At 35.5% G+C, this 20,629-nt stretch overlaps 1 protein-coding gene across 1 annotated transcript in view; it reads left to right on the top strand.

Annotated features, from left to right (window-relative positions):
- Nucleotides 1-16,337, top strand: part of LOC149263683 (methylesterase 17-like) — a 50,955-nt gene extending 34,618 nt beyond the window's left edge. Inside the window, exons 3-6 of the mRNA XM_089389745.1 lie at nucleotides 14,589-14,647; nucleotides 15,498-15,645; nucleotides 15,732-15,863; nucleotides 15,945-16,337. Of these exons, the coding sequence (XP_089245871.1) occupies nucleotides 14,589-14,647; nucleotides 15,498-15,645; nucleotides 15,732-15,863; nucleotides 15,945-16,223 (618 nt within the window). The 3' untranslated portion in view covers nucleotides 16,224-16,337. The remainder of the gene's footprint in view (nucleotides 1-14,588; nucleotides 14,648-15,497; nucleotides 15,646-15,731; nucleotides 15,864-15,944) is intronic.
- Nucleotides 16,338-20,629: the final 4,292 nt, after the last annotated feature.

Genomic DNA, 20,629 nt, shown 5'->3' with positions numbered 1-20,629 from the left:
CAACCTAGTAATCACTGATGATCACAATAAAAAAATTGAGCATCAGACCATCAAATGGGAAGATCTCAACTTTCTTGAAAACTGGGTAGTAGATCTACCTCAGTCGCCCAAAGTTCAAAGTATCACGACTGCTCAGATATAAGAAGGACCAGCTAAAGCTACTTTGTCCTTCCCTAGAAGATCTACATTGGATTGCATAAGGATACAAGAACCCTGTCAAGCCACAAAATACCATATAAACTCAGATCATATTTCATGTTAGCCATCTACTTCCACATCTGTAATTACTCCATCTGTAAGCTACTGACATGTTGATTTATTTGAACTCGCTCAATTATTACATTTTTCCACTCTCGAAGTAAAATGTCCTATCTGCCAAATAGTGGTTCGCTTACAATTTTCTCACAGATCTTGTTCTCCACAAAAATCATAATCCCAGGACTGGAGAGGCCCCTTCTATTGTTACTACAAATTCATGTCCAAATCCAAAATGCTTTGACATTCCATTTCCTCATGACACTGTCCTAATGATTCATGAATTACCCACTCTAGAGAATGAAGACCCCCATCTCACTGAAATGTTTAGCAAGATGAGACCACCTGGAATGCCATAATATGGCTTGGGATATCTTGAAAGACTAGATAGTCTCATTCCATCTTCAAGATTTAAAAATCCTATTCCACCAGACTGTAAAAAGCTATCAATCCTGGAAATGTACAAATTATCCTCCACATGGATGTTGTCCCAAACATAAGATTAATAGAGACTGAATGAATAACATGCTAAATTGGGATCTTTATACACATCCTGAATCCAAAGAATTTAGTCTCAGCACATCTATTGAAGTAAAATATGTTCGGAATGGAAAAAGTATATGGAAGAAACAAACACATGGAATTATTTTTATGTCTGGAAGAAATTAAAGGAACAACCAGAAGTACATATGGCAGATCCAGAAACTTCATCTGCACAAAAACATTTCTACATATCTTGTGATGGAAGCAATTTAGAAACAAATACCACATTCCCTCCATACAAGGGAATCATGCTAGGAAAAGCTAGAAACTCAACCAAGGCCATTCCTTTAGTATTAAAAGATGATTCAGTCCTAGGAATAGATGGAAGGATCTAGAAGGTCAGTGAACAAATAAACTGAACAAATACAACAATTAAAGGGCTAGAGATGAATATGGTAAAAACTTTTGAACAAAAGGAATGTTTTGACTCACTATCAGTTGCTGTACATAGTGTGAATAAAACTTTAAATGATGTCAACTTTTCAGTTTCTATATTAAAAGGTTTTGTTAGAGAATCAATAGCACAAATTGAAAGCATCGAGAGAAAGGTAGATTATGAGTTCCAATATATTCAGAATCTTATGGGTAAACTATCTGAAAAATTTGAGCAATTTGCAATATCTCCCAATGATAAGGATATCCCTACCTCCATGTTCTTTAGCCACCATGTACCCATTCAACATGCCATAAAACCTGTAGAAAGGTTTCCATTTCTATTTCCTCAAGAAAAACCAAAGCAACACACTGGCACCAAAGAATCTTTTAGTTAATCCTATTCTCTTTTCAGAGGGACCATAACGAAAGAAGAAGAGCTAGGATCTTCAAGACAACATCTTTTACCTATATATGAACCTCTGTCTAGCCAATTCACTAGATATCTAGCTCTTGACCTCAATGGCAAGGGAAAGATGCTAGAAACCCATACCTTTCAGTCTGGATCTTATAAAGATTGGAATATTGATGGCTTGAGTGCTGGTCAAATCAGACAAATGATTGACAATATGTACACTGAATATGAGCTTATGCATATGAGAGGAAAATATGAAATTGAATCCTGCAAAACTCTCATCTAGTGCATTATAGGTATCCTACAGAGATGGTGGGAAGTAGAATCTTCCCCTAAATTACTTGCAAAAATGGAAGCACAATTTGTTAGGCTAAAGTTGGAGATGTTATCCACAAAATAATATGATTGGAGCATTAACCTCCTTCATTCTAGAACATTGGTGTGGAGCAACAATAGAAATTGAAAATAAACATGAGATGATCGTGATGAATCTCAAATGTAAGAAAATGTCCCATAATGAATATTTCCACAGAGATTGGACACAAAGAATTTACGAAGTAAAAGAAAGTTAGAATGACTTGTGGAAACAAGTATATTTAGCAGCATTACCCTCCAAATTTGTTGAATACATCCAACAACAAGAAGTGTTCCAAACTTCTTTTGAAAACTATACATGAGGAGATATATATTGCAGCATAACAAAAGCCTTGGTAGGACTATGCACCAGCATGAAAGTCAATAAGTCCTTACAAAAGGTGTCCAGACTACCTGACAGCGAATCTATCTGCAATAAATATGGATTGATTATTGATGATCCAATTGTGCAAAGAAGAAAACACAGAAAATCCCAGAAGAAAGGTCATAAACAGTCCGTTAAAAGTCATCCTTATAAGTCAAATAGTCATAAGAAAGGATCATATAATATAGTGCCTAGAACACACTACTATGAGCCCAAAGATATCCATCTTAAGTCTCAAAGAAAAAATATGATTACTTGTTGGTTATATGGATAGACTAGACACACTGCAAAGAAATGTCCTCAAGGAAGAGAGTCAAGAGAAAATAGATGCAAAAAGACACAAGAATATGCCTGTAGAAGACCTAGAATCCACTTCAAGGAAGAATTACACCTAATGAAGCAAAATTGTTGCAGTTCATCAGAATCATCTAATTCTAGTTTATTTGTGTCTGAACATAGTGATGAACAACTGAATGTCCAACAGTGCAATTGCACAGATACTAATGGGTGGAACTGCAGCCCTTTTGAGACAGACACAGACTTTAGCTCAGAAACATAAACAAAAAAGGCACGAGCCAAAGAGAAAGTGTGTATGGCACACACTATTGATGATGATGAATCAAAAGTTCTCACAGGCATCAAGATGTTTATAGAAGGAGAAATGAAAGAAAAACTTCTAGAAATTTTTTTACAAATCAAGCACAGAGATCTTGGTGATACCTCAAAAGGTAATATTTCTAAAGCACTGTTTGTTGACGCTTCTGATGAGAAAAACACAGAATCTTTTCAAAGAAACTAGCATCATACAAAACCAAGGTCTTTGACTCTAGGAGAATTCAGTCATGAGATTCATCATTTAGAAAAGGAAATAGTTGAGCTGAAAGAAAAAATCTCTCAGATAGAATGGGGAAAATGGCAAGAACTAGCAGAAAATCCTAATGTCGAGATTTTTGAAGATATGAGAAATAATGGCTTAGGGTTTGGCAATCTGAAGATCATGGTCATTAAGTATTAGTAGCACCATCTACTATTAAATGTTAATATACAAGGAGAAAACTCACTCTCAGAACGTTAATAGATTCGGGTGCAGACATAAACGTTTTAAACAAAAAAGTGATTCCAGCCAAATACTGGACACCTGCATATAGGTAAGACACTGGGGTAGGTACACAGTGTTTTCAATATGAAGTCTCCTGTGCAACTCTTTGTTTTTTAAGATATTATAGGAAAATGAAATTTGCAGTTTGAAATATTCCAATTGACTGTATTTTAGGAAATATTTTTCTTGCTGTTGTTGAACCACATGGATCGGCCAGATTACAGGATGGCAAAGCTGGTTATTTTATATTTGTCCCTGATAACAAAGGTTTCTTACAAACCATCACATTTCCTTTTATTTCAACACCAAGAATATCCACCATGGTTCAGACTATGCAGGAAGTTAATCTGACAGAAAGAAAACTGGGAGAATTAAAAGACTTCAAGTCCTCTCTCAGAATAAAAGAATAGCTACAGTCCCCAAAGGTACAACAAAAAATCTCAGAGCTCAGAGAGCAATTAGAAAAGTATTGTTGTTTTGAAAACCCAAATGCTTTCTGGCATAGAAAGAAACACAGAGTTTCATTTTCGTTCAAACAAGAATATGATGGAAAATCATGCAAGAGCCAAGCCATACCTATGAACAGCGAGTACAGAAATCTGTGCCAAAAAGAAATCTCAGATCTCTTAAAAAGAGGATTGATCAGAGAATCTAGCAATCCTTGGAACTGCTACAGGTTCTATGTAAATAAACACTCAGAACAGATTAGAGGTGTTCCCAGATTAGTCATAAATTACAAACCTCTAAATTTTGTACTAGCAGATGATACATATCCTATTCCCCACAAAGGAAGCCTAATAAGTCGAATAGCAGGAGCTAAAGTTTTCTCCAAATTTGATATGAAATATGGGTTTTGGCAGGTTGCGGTAAAAGAAGAAGATAGATTCAAAACTGCCTTCAGCATTCCTGCTGGTCATTATGAGTGGAATGTTATGCCCTTTGGCCTAAAACATGCACCATCCAAATTTCAAAAGGTCATGGACCAGGTTTTCAAGCCATACTTTGATTGGCTCATTGTATATATTGATGATGTGTTAATATTCTCTAAATCTATAGAACATTTCAAACATGTACAAATTTTTACAGAGGTAGTCAAGACAAGTGGGCTCGTACTAAGAAAGAAGAAAATATAATTGTGTCAGACAAAGATCAAATTCCTGGGACATACTACTGAGGATGGCCAAATCACATTACAAAAGCATGCACTTGAATTTGCTAATAAATTTCTAGATATTATTACAGATAAAAAACAATTGTAGATATTCCTAGGTTGTTTGAACTACGTCAACAATTTCTATGAAGGATGTGCCCATGACAAATTCTTAAATCAAAGATTGAAAAAAAATCCAATGCCTTGGACTTCAGAACAAACCAGTGCCATCAGAAAAATAAAATCTAAGGTAAAAACTTTACCTATTCTCTACCTTGCAGATGAGGATTTGCCAAAAATTGTAGAAATTGATGGCAACAACATTGGAATTGGAAGTATTCTAAAGCAAACTAAAGAAGGAGAAGAACAAGTTATACAGTTTTCTTCAGGCACATGGAACCAAGCAGAACAAAACTATTCTACAATTGAAAAAGAGGTAAAAGTTGCATGGAATTGTATAGCCAAATTTGAAATCAACCTCATACAAAAGGATTCTTCTGAGGACTGATGCTTCTGCTTTTAAGATAGTGTTAACAAAAGACATCAAAAAGCCTAGAGAATCCAAGTTTGCTATATGGCAAGTTTTGTTTGCAAATTTTGATTTTGATGTCGAGCATATAAAGCGTGAAAGAAACTGTCTACTAGATTTTTTGAGGCGGGAGTATTTGAAAAAAAAAAATCATCTAATGGTTATTGTTACTGAATGGGACCCTAAAACACAACAAGAAGAACTTAGAAATATCCTAGACAGCACCTCATGGCCAATCTATGCTGAAAAATGGAAACCCACTTGGCAATTAAGAAACACCAAAGTTATGGATGCAAATCTACAACCTCATTAGGAATTACAACACCTTGTACCAGAAAGAAAGATTTACCCTAAGTCCAGCACTTGGATACATGACATGGTGTATAAGAATTCAATGATTTACTCTGATCTTGCAAACGAAGCATTAAGGGAGAGTTTTCATGATATTAGTTTGATATGGAATGAGGGAAGCAATAGAACCAAAATATTTCATAAATATTATACTATCAATAGAACCAGATATCCTAAACATCCTGCAAGAATAATGTGGCCACAAAAGGATCCAAGCCTTGTATATCCTGACACTGTCTATAATTTCCAGGGCTATAAAGATCTCTGGTGGGACCTCTTATGCAGAGAACAAAGATCAGAAATACATTATACATTATTTAAATTTTGACCTGCCTTCATTACACAATTACTGTTACAACCAACTTGGTTACAAGAATGGTGGAGATGGTATGGGATAAATAAGTCTGTTATCGATCCAAGGTACTTTGAAAGAGACTTTCAAAGTGATGGCCAGGAGTGCATGGGGTGTTTTCACCTTCCCTGTAAGACTATTGTAGATCTAATTTTTTTTTACTGATGATCACATATTAGGCTACTTCATGAGAGGACATCATCATTGGTTAGTCTTAACCAAAGTGAACCATCAGATTATCCTCGGGAAACCAATGATTGTTTGAAGAATTTGTACAAAAGCATGGGATACTAGTAGAGCATACCATCATAATAATGCTCGATTTCTTGGTACAATCCATTGGGAACATAACTTAAAAGACTCCAAGGGTTCTCGTGGGCTTCTCCTAAAAAGCATCCACAATGTACAGTAATGTCTTGTCACTTGACTTTGAGAGTGATTGATTTTCGTGGGATTTTACGACAAAAATCTCCACATTGTAAATATCTTTTCTGTAGGATTTGGAATAATCTCTACTTTGTGAAAATTCTAATCTTTCGAGAATTGAAGAACTTCTCTGACTTTTGGTGTGATTTGATCCACATCTCGGAATCTCAGTACGATTGTATTTTAGTGTGATTTGATCCATATCTCTGAATCTCAGTACGATTGTCTGATGTTTGTCCCCTTCTCATCATATAAAAAGAGAGAAGTGAGGTTCATTGGGAGATTCAGGGGTTAGAGAGTCTGAGAGTGAGAGTCTTGTTGTTTGAAGTACGAGATAATCTTCCTTCTCTACATCTGCGAATGTTTGTGTTTGATCTGCTTGCATAACGAAGAAAGTCTCTTTTAGAGTCGAGTTTGAAAAGCCTGCGTATCAGGGCCTAACAACCCTGGTAAGAACCTAAAGTGGCTAAACTCATTAAGTTTGAGTCTGTGTTTATTTCAGAGAGTTCAAAGATAGAGTCTGTAAAGGGCCAGGTAGCCTCTAGAGTGCATCTTAATTTAAGGTGTAGCATTTGGTAAATGCACAAATAGTCTATCTCTGATTGTAGTTTCTCTAAATCTTCTAACATTGTAATTCATCTTTTGAAATCAAAAAGAGAAGTTTTTTCAAAATGTTCCGCACGAGTTTATGTTCTATTATGCTATTTTAAATATTTTGTGAAAGGATAGGTTCATCTGAGGTTCGCCGAAGGTTCACTGAGGATCGAGGGACATTTTGCTCGTGTTGGCAAGAGGCTGTTGAAGAGCATTATTGCGTGAAGATCCAGAGGTTCATGTACAGGTTCATGTAAGAGTTCATGTATGTAAATATCTTTTCCGTAGGATTTGGCATAATCTATACTTTGTAAAAATTCTAATTTTTCGAGACTCGAAATAATTCTTTGACTTTTGGTGTGATTTGATCCACATCTCGGAATCTCAGTACGATTGTCTTTTGGTGTGATTTGATCCATATCTCGGTATGATTGTATGATGTTTGTCCCCTTCTCATCCTATAAAAAGAGACAAGTAAGGCTCATTAGGACATTCGCGGTTGGAGAGTCTCACAGTGAGAGTCTTGTTGTTTGAAGTCTGAGATAATCCGAACATCTGTGTTCGATCTGCTTGTATCATGAAGAAAGTCTCTTTTAGAGTCGAGTTTGAAAAGCCTGCATATCAAGGCCTAACAACCCTGGTAAGAACTTAAAGTGTCTTATCTCATTAAGTTTGAGTCTGTGTTTGTTTCAAAAAGTTCAAAGACAGAGTCTGCAAAGGGCCAGGTAGCCTCTGGAGTGCATCTTTGTTATGAAACCAACTCAAGAAAAGATAGAAAAGATAGATCAACGCCTTAGAATTCAGCCTCTTCGAGGGGGCAACCTCCTTTACATTACATAAATGAACAATTCTTAGATGATTCAAATGACAAAACCTCCTTTCTATATATAGGACTCTAAGGAGTCACAATATAATCCAGCTGAACTAACAATAATACTATAAAGCCACAAAAATAGCAATAGAGGGATTCTATGGGGCACAGTAATAACAATATGGGGGCAATAGGGGCACAACAATATTAATAAGGGGTATAACTACAATAGTAATGGCATAATCACTAGTATTATAGGGACCCAACATGCCCCTCTCCTTCAAAAAAAGTGTTGTCCTCAACGCTTGAGTAGTTCAGGATACTTCTGCATAAAATTCTCATCCTCCCATGTGGAATCTTCAGCGGATAAGTTCTTCCACTTGATAAGATACTCTGAAATTGATCGATTTCGTAGCTATCGAGTTCTTGTTTCTGTGACTGCTTCCGGTTCCAATATAATTTTTCCTTCCTCGTCAAGTTCTAGAAATATTGTTTGAACTGGGAGCTTGTCACCTATAACCTTCTTTAAACATGAAACATGGAAAACTGAGTGCAATCGAGAAGCTGTAGGAAGCTCCAATTTGTATGCCATAGTACCAATCTTTTGCAACACGTTGTACGGACCATAATACTTTGGTGATAATTTATTATCCTTCTTAGCTTGCTTGAGGGACATTTGCTTATATGGTTGTAGCCGTAGGAATACCCAATCACATACATCAAAACTTCTTTCACTGCGATGTTGATCTGCCTGTTGTTTCATTCTATTCTGTGCCAACACGAGGTTATCCTTTAAGAGTTGGAGGACTTGTTGTTGATGTTTGATGTGATGTTCCACTGCCTGAACCTTAGAATTTTCTCTTAAATATGATGTGATGGATGGTGGTTGATACCCATAAAGTGCCATAAATGGGGTCATTTTTGTTGCTGTATGGAAGGAAGTGTTATACCACCATTCAGCTAGAGGCAACCATTTGACCCATTGTGTCTGTTTATCAGATACAAAGCAACGAAGATATCCTTCCAAACACTTGTTTACTATCTCAGTTTGCCCATCAGATTGAGGATGATAAGATGAGCTATGAGCTAACTGAGTACCAAGACAAGAAAATAATTCTGTCCAAAAATTTCCAGTGAAAATGGGATCTCTGTCACTTACAATAATCTTTGGGTTTCCATGTAGCTTTTGAATTGTTTCCATAAATGCAATAGAAACTAGCCTGGCTTTAAATGGATGTGATAATGCACAAAAGTGTGCATACTTGGTAAGTTTGTCAACTACCACCATGATGACACTCTTTCCCTCAGACTTGGGTAAACCTGTGATAAAATCCATTGAAACCTCTTCCCAACGTTGGCTTGGAATGGATAAAGGTTGTAATAGACCCGGTGTCTTAATTGTTTCAACCTTATTTTGTTGGCAAACCAAACATTCTGCCACAAACTTTTGAATATCTGATTTAAGGCCATCCCAAAAAAATTCCTTCTTAACCCTGTGGTAAGTTTTTAAAAATCCTAAGTGCCCTCCTAAGGGAGAAGTGTGCAATTCCATAAGAATCTTTTGTTTTAGCTGGGAATTCTTACAGAGGTATAAGCGATCTTTGTACCATAATGAATCATTTTTCCAGCTAAATGTATCAGACATACTGGAATCTTGTTGTAACTTTCGAATAAGTGCCCACACTTCTTTGTCATTCTTCCATTCCTCCCTTGCTTCGTTTATCCAATCTGGTTGGATAATAGAAATGGTGCACAACAATGCTTCCACATCCTCATCCTTTCTTGAGAGTGCATCTGCCACTACATTTTGCTTCCCTTTTTTTTAGATGATTTCAAAGTCATAACCCAACATCTTTGTGACCCACTTTTGTTTCTCTTTAGAGGATAATCTTTGTTCTAAAAAGTATTTAAGGCTATCATGATCCGTTTTTACCTTGAAGTGTCTTCCCATTAGGTAGGGTCGCCATTTCTTAAGTGCATGGAGTATTGCCAACATTTCCTTCTCATAAATAGCTTTGCTTAAAAACTTTCCCTTGATTGGACGACTTTCAAAAGCAATGGGTCTTTCATCTTGCATTAGAACAGCACCAATTCCATTTCCTGAAGCATCACATTCCACAATAAAGGTTTTTGTGAAGTCCGGTGTAGCTAAGACCGGTGCTTGGCACATTGCCTCTTTAAGATGTTCAAAAGCCTTTGTTGCTTCCGGAGTCCATGAAAATGCATCTTTCTTCAATAATGTTGTTAGAGGTGCTGCTATTCTCCCATAATTCTTAACAAACTTGCGATAATACCCTGTCAACCCGAGAAATCCTCGCAGATGCTTTATGGATGTGGGGATTTTCCATTCCTTAATGGCTTTAATTTTGCTAGGGTCTACCTTAACTCCTTCATGAGATACAATATGACCCAGATATTCCACCTCCTGGACTCCAAAGAAACATTTGGATCTTTTTGCATATAATTGTTTCTCCTCCAATAGTTGTAGCACCCTGTCAACATGTTCAACATGATCCTTCCAAGACTTGTTGTAGATTAGTATATCATCAAAAAATACTAACACAAATTTTCTAAGGAATGGTTTGAAAATTGAATTCATCAAACCTTGAAATGTTGAAGGTGCATTGGTAAGGCCAAAAGGCATGACCAAAAATTCATAATGACCCTCATGAGTTCTAAATGCTGTTTTCGGAATGTCTTCAGTCTTCATTCTGATTTGATGATATCCTGAACGAAGATCCAACTTGGTGAAGTAAATTGATCCATGCAATTCATCCAGTAATTCATCAATGACAGGAATGGGGAACTTATCTTTAATAGTGAGCTTGTTGAGCTCCCTATAATCCGGACACATGCGCCATGATCCATCCTTCTTGTGCACCAATACTACTGGAGTAGAGAAAGAACTTTGACTCGGTTGAATTATACCAGCCTCTAGCATTTCTGCAACCATACGTTCAATTTCACTCTTTTGGACATAGGGATATCTGTACGGCCTGATGTTTGGAGGAACACTTCCTGGAATCAGATGAATAGCATGATCATGATCACGCATAGGTGGGAGACCTTTGGGAGTCTCAAATACCTTGGAATGATTGTCCAAGACTTTTTGGAGATCTGGAGAAATAGATGATTCCAATGTGGAAACATCTAGTGAACATAATTGTGCAATTACACCTCTTTGCTCCTTTTTTAGAAGCTTTGTCATACCATTAGAGCTGATTATCTTTCCTGGTTTCCCTGCAATACCCCTTAATTCAACTTCCTTTCCTTTCGTAGAAAATTTGATGAAAAGTTCTTGAAAATTAAAAGCTATTGTACCCAAGGATTGTAGCCATTGGACTCCTAGTACAACATCAGCACCTCCCATTGGAATGGAAAGCATTGGGCTAGTCAATACATATTCTCCCATGGATAGCTTGATATTATGGCACTTTCCAGAGCAATTTATTGTTCCTCCATTTGCAATCATCACTTGACACTCTGGTGCTGGATATAGGAAGCAATTCAATTCTTTTGCTACCTTACAATGAATAAAATTGTGTGTGCTTCCTGAATCAATCAACACTATTACCTTTTTCTTCTTGATTTGTCCTTCTATCTTGATGGTTTGAGGAGTGGTAATTCCTGCCAATGCATTACAAGATATGGTCAAGTTTATTTGTTCTTCATCTAGGCTTTGTTCCTGGAGTATATCCTCTTCTTTTGACCTTTCTTGCTCCTTTTCTTCTTCCTCTTCACAATCTATGTAGAATAATTTTTTCTCAGCACACTTATGACCTTTAGTGTATTTGCTATCACAACTGTAACAAAGCCCTTTTGCTCTTTTTTCTTCCAATTGTTGTGGTGTCAACCTTATAGGTTGTGGAAGACTAGGGGCAACAAAACTTCCATCTTTATAGTTGTGAGTGGTATGCTTCCTGGTTGCCATAATTTTTCTTTCCATTTTTCTTGCTAACCTGAATGCCTTTTCTAATGAATCCGGTTCCCAAAGGCGAACATCATGTTGGATATTATCCTTTAAAGACCCTATGAACACATCAATCCTATGCTCCTCTGGAATATCTTTTACCCTTATGTTCAATTTTTGGAACTCCTCAATGTGCTCCATTATTGAACCCTTTTGTTTGAGACTTATCAATTGGCTAAAAAAAGTGTTGTTTTTTGTATCCTCATAATGTGCTATCAATTCTTCTGTAAAAATTGCCCAAGTGATAAATTGTTTACGAGAGCAAAGCCATTGATACCATACAAACTGATTTGGTTCCAAATATAAAGTTGCCATATGTACCTTTTTTGTGTTTTGCACATTATTGAGATCGAAGAATTGCTCCATCTGTAATATCCATGTGGCGGGATCCTTGCCATCAAACTTCCTCATATCGATTTTTGGAACATGGTGAGTCTTCGATCCAACATTAGAGTCTATGGAATCATGATTAACATTTCTTTTGTTCTCATGATGAGTTTCTTTTAGTACCCTTTCACCCTTCGTGACCATTTCTTGTAGCAACTTATTCATATTTATCTTCAATTCTTCCATCTTATCATCCATGCTATCAATTTTAGCGTCCATGCCATTCACCTTAGCTTCCATGCCATCCATCTTAGCTTCTACGTCTTTCTTTAAACAGTCCATATTAGCTTCTACACCTTTCTTTAAACCATCCATCTTAGCTTCTACATCTTTCTTTAAACCATCCATCTTAGATTCTATTCCTTTTTGTGCAAGGGACAGTTGTTGCACTTGGTCTTGTAATTTTGATATATCATGTTGCATTTCTTCCTCTTCTTCATGAGTCATGCTAGAGCTTCTAGGTTCCTTACTAGGTGTTTGCATTTTCTTTCCTCGGGGCATCAATTACCGATAATAATGCTCTACTATGCCCTTTGAAATCCTTCAAAATAAATTTTCAAACCAAGCTTAAGCAAAAATTTAAGAAAATCTACACACCTTTTTTCACTTTGTAGGAGCTCGATATTACCTCTGATGTATCTCTGTACTTTCCAATCATCTAGTTCTGAATTTCTGAGCTGTAGTAGCCCTCTGTGTCCTCTTTCCAATGCCACAAGTCTGACCCAAATTGGATTTTCCAAGGAAGAGTTATGTGAAATCTCCCACAATGACTTACTTATAGACTAGTTCAGTAGAGCAAACTTGTACGATGTGCCACGATTCACTGTTTTGACCTTTGGATCTGAAACATGCATACAAGAAACTACAGTCCATCCTCTTTCTGTACCTTCTTACGAAATTTCAATCCGATCCCCAGAGAGAAAGTTATGACGATTTTCCCTAGGTCATCTGTTTTGAATGTAATTCAGGAGTCTACAAAAAGACCAACTTCCTCAGAGCATATCTCCGCAAATATCGCGCGAAATGATCTGAAATTCGGACCCAAGGTTCAGCACGATTTCTTCTCAAATGGGTTTTTTTTTTGCGACTTCTGAAACGTCACAGAAAAAACGTTATAGCAAAAATGCCACGATGACCTGTTTGGAGCAGCGAAACCCTAGAATCCAAAGCTCTGATACCAAATGTTATGAAACCAGCTCAAGAAAAGATAGAAAAGATAGATCAACGCCTTAGAATTCAGCCTCTTCGAGGGGGCAACCTCCTTTACATTACATAAATGAACAATTCTTGGATGATTCAAATGACAAAACCTCCTTTCTATATATAGGAGTCTAAGAAGTCACAATATAATCCAGCCGAGCTAGCAATAATAATATAAAGCCACAAAAATAACAATAGAGGGATTCTATGGGGCACAGTAATAACAATATGAGGGCAATAGGGGCACAACAATATTAATAAGGGGTATAACTACAATAGTAATGGGGTAATCACTAGTATTATAGGGACCCAACAATCTTAATCTAAGGTGTAGCGTCTGGTAAATGCCTAAGAAGTATATCTCTAATTGAAGTTTCTCTAAATCTTCCAACATTGTAATTCATCTTTTGAAATCAATAAAAGGGAAGTTCTTTTTCAAAATGTTTTGCATGAGTTTATGTTCTGTTATGCTATTTTAAATATTCTGTGAGAGGAGAGGTTCATCTTAGGTTCGTCGGAGGTTCACCGAGGATTGATGGATGTTTTGCTCGTGTTGGCAAGAGTCCGTTGAAGAGCATTATTGCGTGAAGATCTAGAGGTTCGTGTAAGAGTTCATGTATTCATCACAAAAGACATAGAAATTGCACAACAAGCTTCATTTTTTTCTTCTGAGGAAGTCCCTGCTACAAATTGGTATCAGAGATATCGAAGACATTACGGTTGGCAAGAGCCAACCGTAATCTCTAGAGAAAGAATATAGGCCTATCATATCAAATTTTGCGCCTATCATATTCAGCTATGTGAGAAAGATATGCCTCAAGAGTGGTAAGCTAGGTGAGAAAAGATATATCTCAAGAGTGGTAAGCAGTACAAGGTGTTTCACCATCACAAAATAGGATGGAATTCAGTTTCTAGCCCTGGAAGTGCAGTTAAATTTCTTACCTATTAGATAAATTGTTTTATATTGGCTTTATATATGACCAGAAATATTATTGTATCATAGTCTAAGCTTGTGAAGGTTCCATAATGAGTTTGGCATCCCCAATACGAAAAAACCAAGGGTTTGTTGTGATAATACTCATTTCTTCAATTAAATTTGTACTAATAACATATCTAAATTTACACAAGATGTATTTTCCATTGGATGTCATTGTTTAACATCAACATCAACATTTTCTAAACAATAATCACATCAACATTTTCTCATAATCTGTGGTGCAGACCAATGTATAGTGACACTTAGGGAGTTTTTAAAAGAAAATGTTTACCGTGTAATTAATTTAAAAAAATAATAATAATATTGTATTAAAAATATTAATATGACAATGAACCACACTTATTGGTTCAAAAAGTGTGGGCCAAAAATTTCTCTTATAACAATATTTGGGCTTGGAGTATGCCCTAAAAATACGTTCTTGGCTAAGAGCTCGTCTTCCTCGGACACAAGGAAACAGGTTAATGGTCCAAGACCCAACACACCACAAATGGGTTATTCTAAGTGGAGTGGTTTTCCTTGAATAATGGTGATGAGTCAACCTGTCTTGGCACCTAGAGTCCTCAGGACTGGTTTGACAATTTCCAACGCACCATCAATGGGACCACCAACGGGTTATTCTAGGTGGCGTGGTTTTCCTTGAATAATGGTGATAAGTCAACCTGCATTCGCGAATAGCAGTTAGAGTCCTCACAGCTGGTTTGACAACTGAATTATGATAGGTTTTCCCGCCCAATAAAAAATACATCTAGTCCAATTAAAATTAATTAAAATTATTACGGTTAAAAAATAACCAAAAACAAATTAAAATTAAAATTATTAGGGTTAAAGAATAACCAAAAACAAATTTAACGTGACGAACAGCCTTAATTGCTGAAAAAACCATCAGCTATAACGTGATTCCGGATGTATGGAGTCTTTCACCTCTCCTATCATTCATGGCCTGATCTGGTAACTAGGAATTGGTTGGATCCCTGAAATGTGCTAGTACTGCATTTCTGTGATAGGCCTAAGAGGGATTGTTTAGCTTATCCAAATCAATATCTTTGCACCACGTGTAACAGTGCTTAGACAACAAAAATGTTGGTTAACAAAATGGCCTTTTTATTAAACTAGGGTTAGGATATCATACGGAAATCAAAACTAAAGAGAGCACACTCTGAAATTGAAATGATGCAGAGGATATCACAGTGAAATTGAAATGATGGAGAGAAAAATTGTATTTTGGTTCATTAATAATTTTGATTTTGACGACTCACCTGAGGCTTCCAATTTCTCTTTGCATGAAATTTTTTCGAACTGCTACGGAGAGCACAGATAGTGTTAGTGGGACACAGCTTGGGAGGCGTTAGCGTAGCCCGTGGATCTGAAGAATTCCTGCATCTCATGACGGTAGCAGTGTATGTCTGCGCTCTTATGGTTCGAGGTGGAGAATACATGCAGCGGGAAAAGGAAATGGTAAGGATTTTACCTCTTTTAAAGACATAATTATAATCAAATAAAAATATAGATATAGTTGAGAGTAAGATAGATTGCCTCTGCAGATGGAGCTGGACAGAGACATTGCTGAGCAGGTTGAATATAATTTTGGCAATGGCATGGAAGAATCTCCGACATCTGGAAAGCTGCCTAAAAAGGTTCTGAAGGATTTCTTGTACGGTACAACCTCCACATTGGTAACTGCATTCACTATCATATATTATTTTTTGATTAATCTCTTGAGAGGAGTGGTACTAAATATAATTTGATGTTGACAGGATGCCACTCTGGCTTCTCTGTTGCTCCGACCATGTCCAAACAGGGCACTGACAAACCTGAGCCTCGAGACCACATATGAGCGGTATGGGGTTGTTCCAAGAATTTATATCAAAACCATTAAAGATAACGCGCTCTCTCTGGCCAAGCAAGAAGAGCTCCTTGCCAATTCGCCACCACAGAAGGTTTACAGTCTCGACACAAACCATAGTCCATTCTTCTGTGCACCGGAGAAGCTGCATAGCCTGCTATTGGAGATCGCTAACACATACTGCTTATGATTGCAAATAGTCACTTTTACATCGCAGCAGAAAACCTTGACAGGAAATTTAATATTTCTTCAAATAAGATTTAAATATATATAAATTAGATAAAGATGTCATTCTCACTATGTGTTGGTGTTTGGGGAAAATGTTTGGCTTGGTGCTCAAGTTTAAATTTTGTTATTCTTCCATGGAAAAAAAGTGTGTCAACCTGAGAGAGAAAAAGTAGTTTTTCTAATCTATGAAAGATAGGTTTGTGTGTTTGTTTTAAAAAAAAAGTTTTAGATGGGTTAAATATCAATATAATAATAAAGGTTAAGTGAAAGATGTCAATATAGAACAAGTTTAGCACATAGAAAAAACTTCTAGCATTTAAGGCTAAACATGACATATTAATTCATTTCACTCAATATTAAATCTTAGTGTGCAGATCCTATGTGCCCATATTTGTAATTGGAGGTTGGGAAGATTATGTTGTGATATTGTTTGGGTGTTGGAGGTGAAAATAATGACAGGTTATTTGGTTTTATCCATTGTAAAATAAACACATGTCATAGAATGCATGCATGTTATTAAATTGTATGTATTTTATAATGAATGTGCATTTTTGTTGGATAAAACAAAAAAGGCACAAACTCAATCTCAAATTATCTAGAAAATATGATGTTGTTTACAAGTTAACCAACATTTTCTATGAAAAATTACTAATATCAATAATTTTTATTATTTTTGTGTGATTGGAAGTGAAATATTATCTATTTCTTGTTGGTAATTAATGTGAACATGGGGAATAGATGTCATTGATCAAGAAATTCTTTGAGGAAAGTACAAAATAGTGACAAGGTTAATGAAGAAAGAAAAAAATGCAAGCTTATGTATAGAACAATGTTTGGAAAAAAATGCAAGGTTATGTATGGAACAATGTTTGGTCTCAATAGAGATCAATCCAAATTCTAGCTTAATAGATGCCACTATTGTTTCTCCTTTGTTGCAATAGGAAAATCATGGGATTTTATTAGAGGCTAATCCAATTTTGACATATATTAAACCTCCAATGGCTAGTTCATCAAAATAAGCTGAATAGGCATAAAATGAAAGATTTTCTTGGAGCTAACTATATCATGGATGAAATTAGAGAAGCAACTAATTGGATAGCCTTTTAGGAAACAATTTTTGATTGTGCGGTTTTTGTTGAATAATTAGACATTCCTAAAAGTAGTCATGAGATTATCCATTATCTTCCAAAATTGGACTTACAAGTAACTAAAGGGGTAAGAACTCCATTTACTATGCAATAGGGAGGTGATGAGTACCAAAAAGTGGGTCCATCATCCATACTTAGATTGAGAAAAATTCTCCTAACACCTAAATGCATTTAAGTGAAAGAAAGTGATCTATCATCCCTTGAAACTGAGTTATCTAAATAAACAATTAGTCACGAGTCATTCAAAATTATTAAAGAATGTTTTGAATCAAAAACTTATTCAATTAAAAGTCAAGGATTTTTATCTTTGTCAAAATATAGGGCTTTAATTGTTGTGAGGAAGGTTTTAGGCATTAAAATAGTTAAAGTTCATAAAAATATAATCATATTGTTAGAAACCTCATGGATGTTTTTCATAGAACTAGGGAGAAAACTTGTTCAAAAGATTATAATACAACCCAACATATATTGCCACAATCAATTGTTAGTAAGTTCATAACAAAATATTGTTCATTGAAACACACATTTCATCTCGTTAAATGTAACGTAAAAACCATTCAAAAGTAGTCTATTAGATGAGACAACATCGATACTGCAAGACAAACAAATTTGTGGGATTTCACTGGCATTTTTCTCACTCTAACATGAAGTTAATTAGAGCAACTAAGGGTCTAGTGTAGAAATTTTGGCACTAGAGCTCTAGGCCTTCTTTCAACCATAATGATGTACTAAAATTGAGAAAGGATTTTAGGGACCATGAAACCCACTTTAAACACTTTGTTGACCTGACATAGATAGAATTGGATGAGGAAATTCAAGAGTGAGCATAACGTAGGTCAAATATCTTTTGATAAATGCAAGCCTTGGAATGTTAAATTAAACACAATACGTAACACATATTGTTGTAGATACCATAGCTCAATGGGTTGGATTGAGTGGTTTAGTGCCATGAATTACAAGCAAGAGGTCATAAGGTCAAGCTCCCGAGTTGGCTTCCTATGTGAACATTATTGGCCTCACTTGATGTCCCCTTCGAGGTTGGTTACCAAAACTACAACAAGATAATTTATGGTAGGTACCATCCTCGAAATGAGGAGAGTACGTGGAGGGTTTCCCGAGGATGTGCATTCCATCAAAAACAAATATTTTTTTGTGCACCACATTGACTATGGTTATTATTATTACACACACACACACACACATATTTGTAATGACACATACACACACTCCAAGTTAGTAATGCATACCCAAATGTTATCTTTTCTTTCATATTGCAGTTTGAAATTCCATGGGAGAATTATTATAACAATGAATTTATATACATACCTTTATTGTTATACCACTATGTACAAGTCTATGAATTTATCAAATATTTTTTTAGAAATACCCAATAATATGTTTAGCATATCCATGTGGCTTGATGGAAAGACAAACATTTTAAAATTTTTAGAGATACCTTTCCCATTGGTACTATATTATCAGTGGTTGCTTTTTGCTAAGAACTACACTCTTTAGCCACAAAATAAGATTCAAAGGCAACATTATCACTCAAAGCATGTTAACTTAATGGTTCATATCACATACAAGCATAAGCCATGTAGTAACAAAGATAAAAATGTTGTACTGAAGGAATATCACTTCTACATAAGTAATGATAGGTACTTTGACTTGTCTTATGTACAACATTTCTTTCAATTTTTCTATAGTTACTTGAGGAGAATAATATGTAAATGAATCATCATTGTATTTTGTCATATGGCTGTGTGACTTAGTTAAAAAATGTTAATCTATTTCACTTAGTGTATGCTGAACATAGAAATACAAGGTGTGACATAATTGGAACTATTTAAAGACAATTAATTGGGAAGCGAAGCATGAAGGAGTTAGCATATGCATCAAAACTACAATATGTGGGGAAGAATTGAACTTTGCGACAAATAATCCTATTGGATATGAAAATATATAGTTGAATGGTATTCTTCAATAATGGTAGAGAGAACAACAAAGTGAATAATTGATAAGGAAAGGTTTTGAAAATGATTGATGTGAAGCGATCATATACTATGAATGAAAAATAGTACATGGAATTTGGGGATTTCAGTTAGTTTGGACCATAAACAACACTATAGTTGAAATATTCACAAGAAAACTTGCATGATCTTGCAGTCCATGTAGTAATGGTAAATGTGACCGCTGTGAATCCACTCACTAAGTTGATAGATGAAATTGTGTGTCATTGCTTATTGGTTAATGTATAGCTATTGAATTATCCCAATTGAAGGAGGACCAACCAACTATTTCACCACATTATATTCATGTTTTAGATTTCATACAACCAAGTTTATTGCAAATCGGGAATATTAGATTAATTTTGATTAACTATTGTGAATATAATATGCTTTGACAATTTAGTGGAGTCAAATGACAACATTCCACTTTTTGCAAGGCACATATATGCAGTGGTTTTCTCAAAAGATAATGAATGGGGCACTACCTATTAATTGACACATTGCTTAGGGGGAAAGTAGACCCCCAATATCTATTTAATGGCTAATGAAGTCATTCAATTTCTAATTGGTTTAATGGATTTTAAAGGAGAATATTGACATATGATGATAGAACTAAAAAGAAGGGTGGTTTTGTATTTCAAGATTACAAACTAAGTGCATATGTATACCACTTTTCAAATATATTTGTTGTTACAAACCTTAAACTATAAATAATGATAAGGAAGCACTCATTAAAATGTATGATACTTTGTACCTCATTTTGAGTATGAGAAGTAATAGAGACAATTAGTACTAGAGATGGTGAGGTAGTCTACTTGAATGATCGTAGGTAAATATATAAGTGAGGTAAAATGACATTCTAAATCATGCGTTTTATTCTAAGGTATGTGGGTTGTTTGAAATTCTTATTCTTTTACAATTAATATAGATGACTCCTAGTTGTTTTAATGAATTAGTCTTACATTGTTTTCATGTTGCATGCCCAAGTTATCCAAAAAGTCATAGGCACATGAAGGTCCATAAATAAGATCAATGATGTTTTTCAACACCACCAATAAAAATCTTGGGAAGATGAAATTTCTGATCTAAGACATGCTTTTATTGCTTATTTTGTTTTTCCTAACTCCCTTAAATCCACCTTATGATTCTTCATTTATCTCTCATCATTATTATCATTTTAGAAGGTATTTCATGCTCATATTCACTTTACA

The sequence above is a fragment of the Pinus tabuliformis genome, chromosome 6, assembly GCF_031772625.1.
Source record: "Pinus tabuliformis cultivar Carrire ecotype Pingquan chromosome 6, CPIR1, whole genome shotgun sequence".
In the NCBI taxonomy this organism is placed as follows: Eukaryota; Viridiplantae; Streptophyta; class Pinopsida; order Pinales; family Pinaceae; genus Pinus; species Pinus tabuliformis.
Note: the sequence above shows the minus strand (reverse complement) of the source record. Positions and strands in the feature narration are given on the sequence as shown.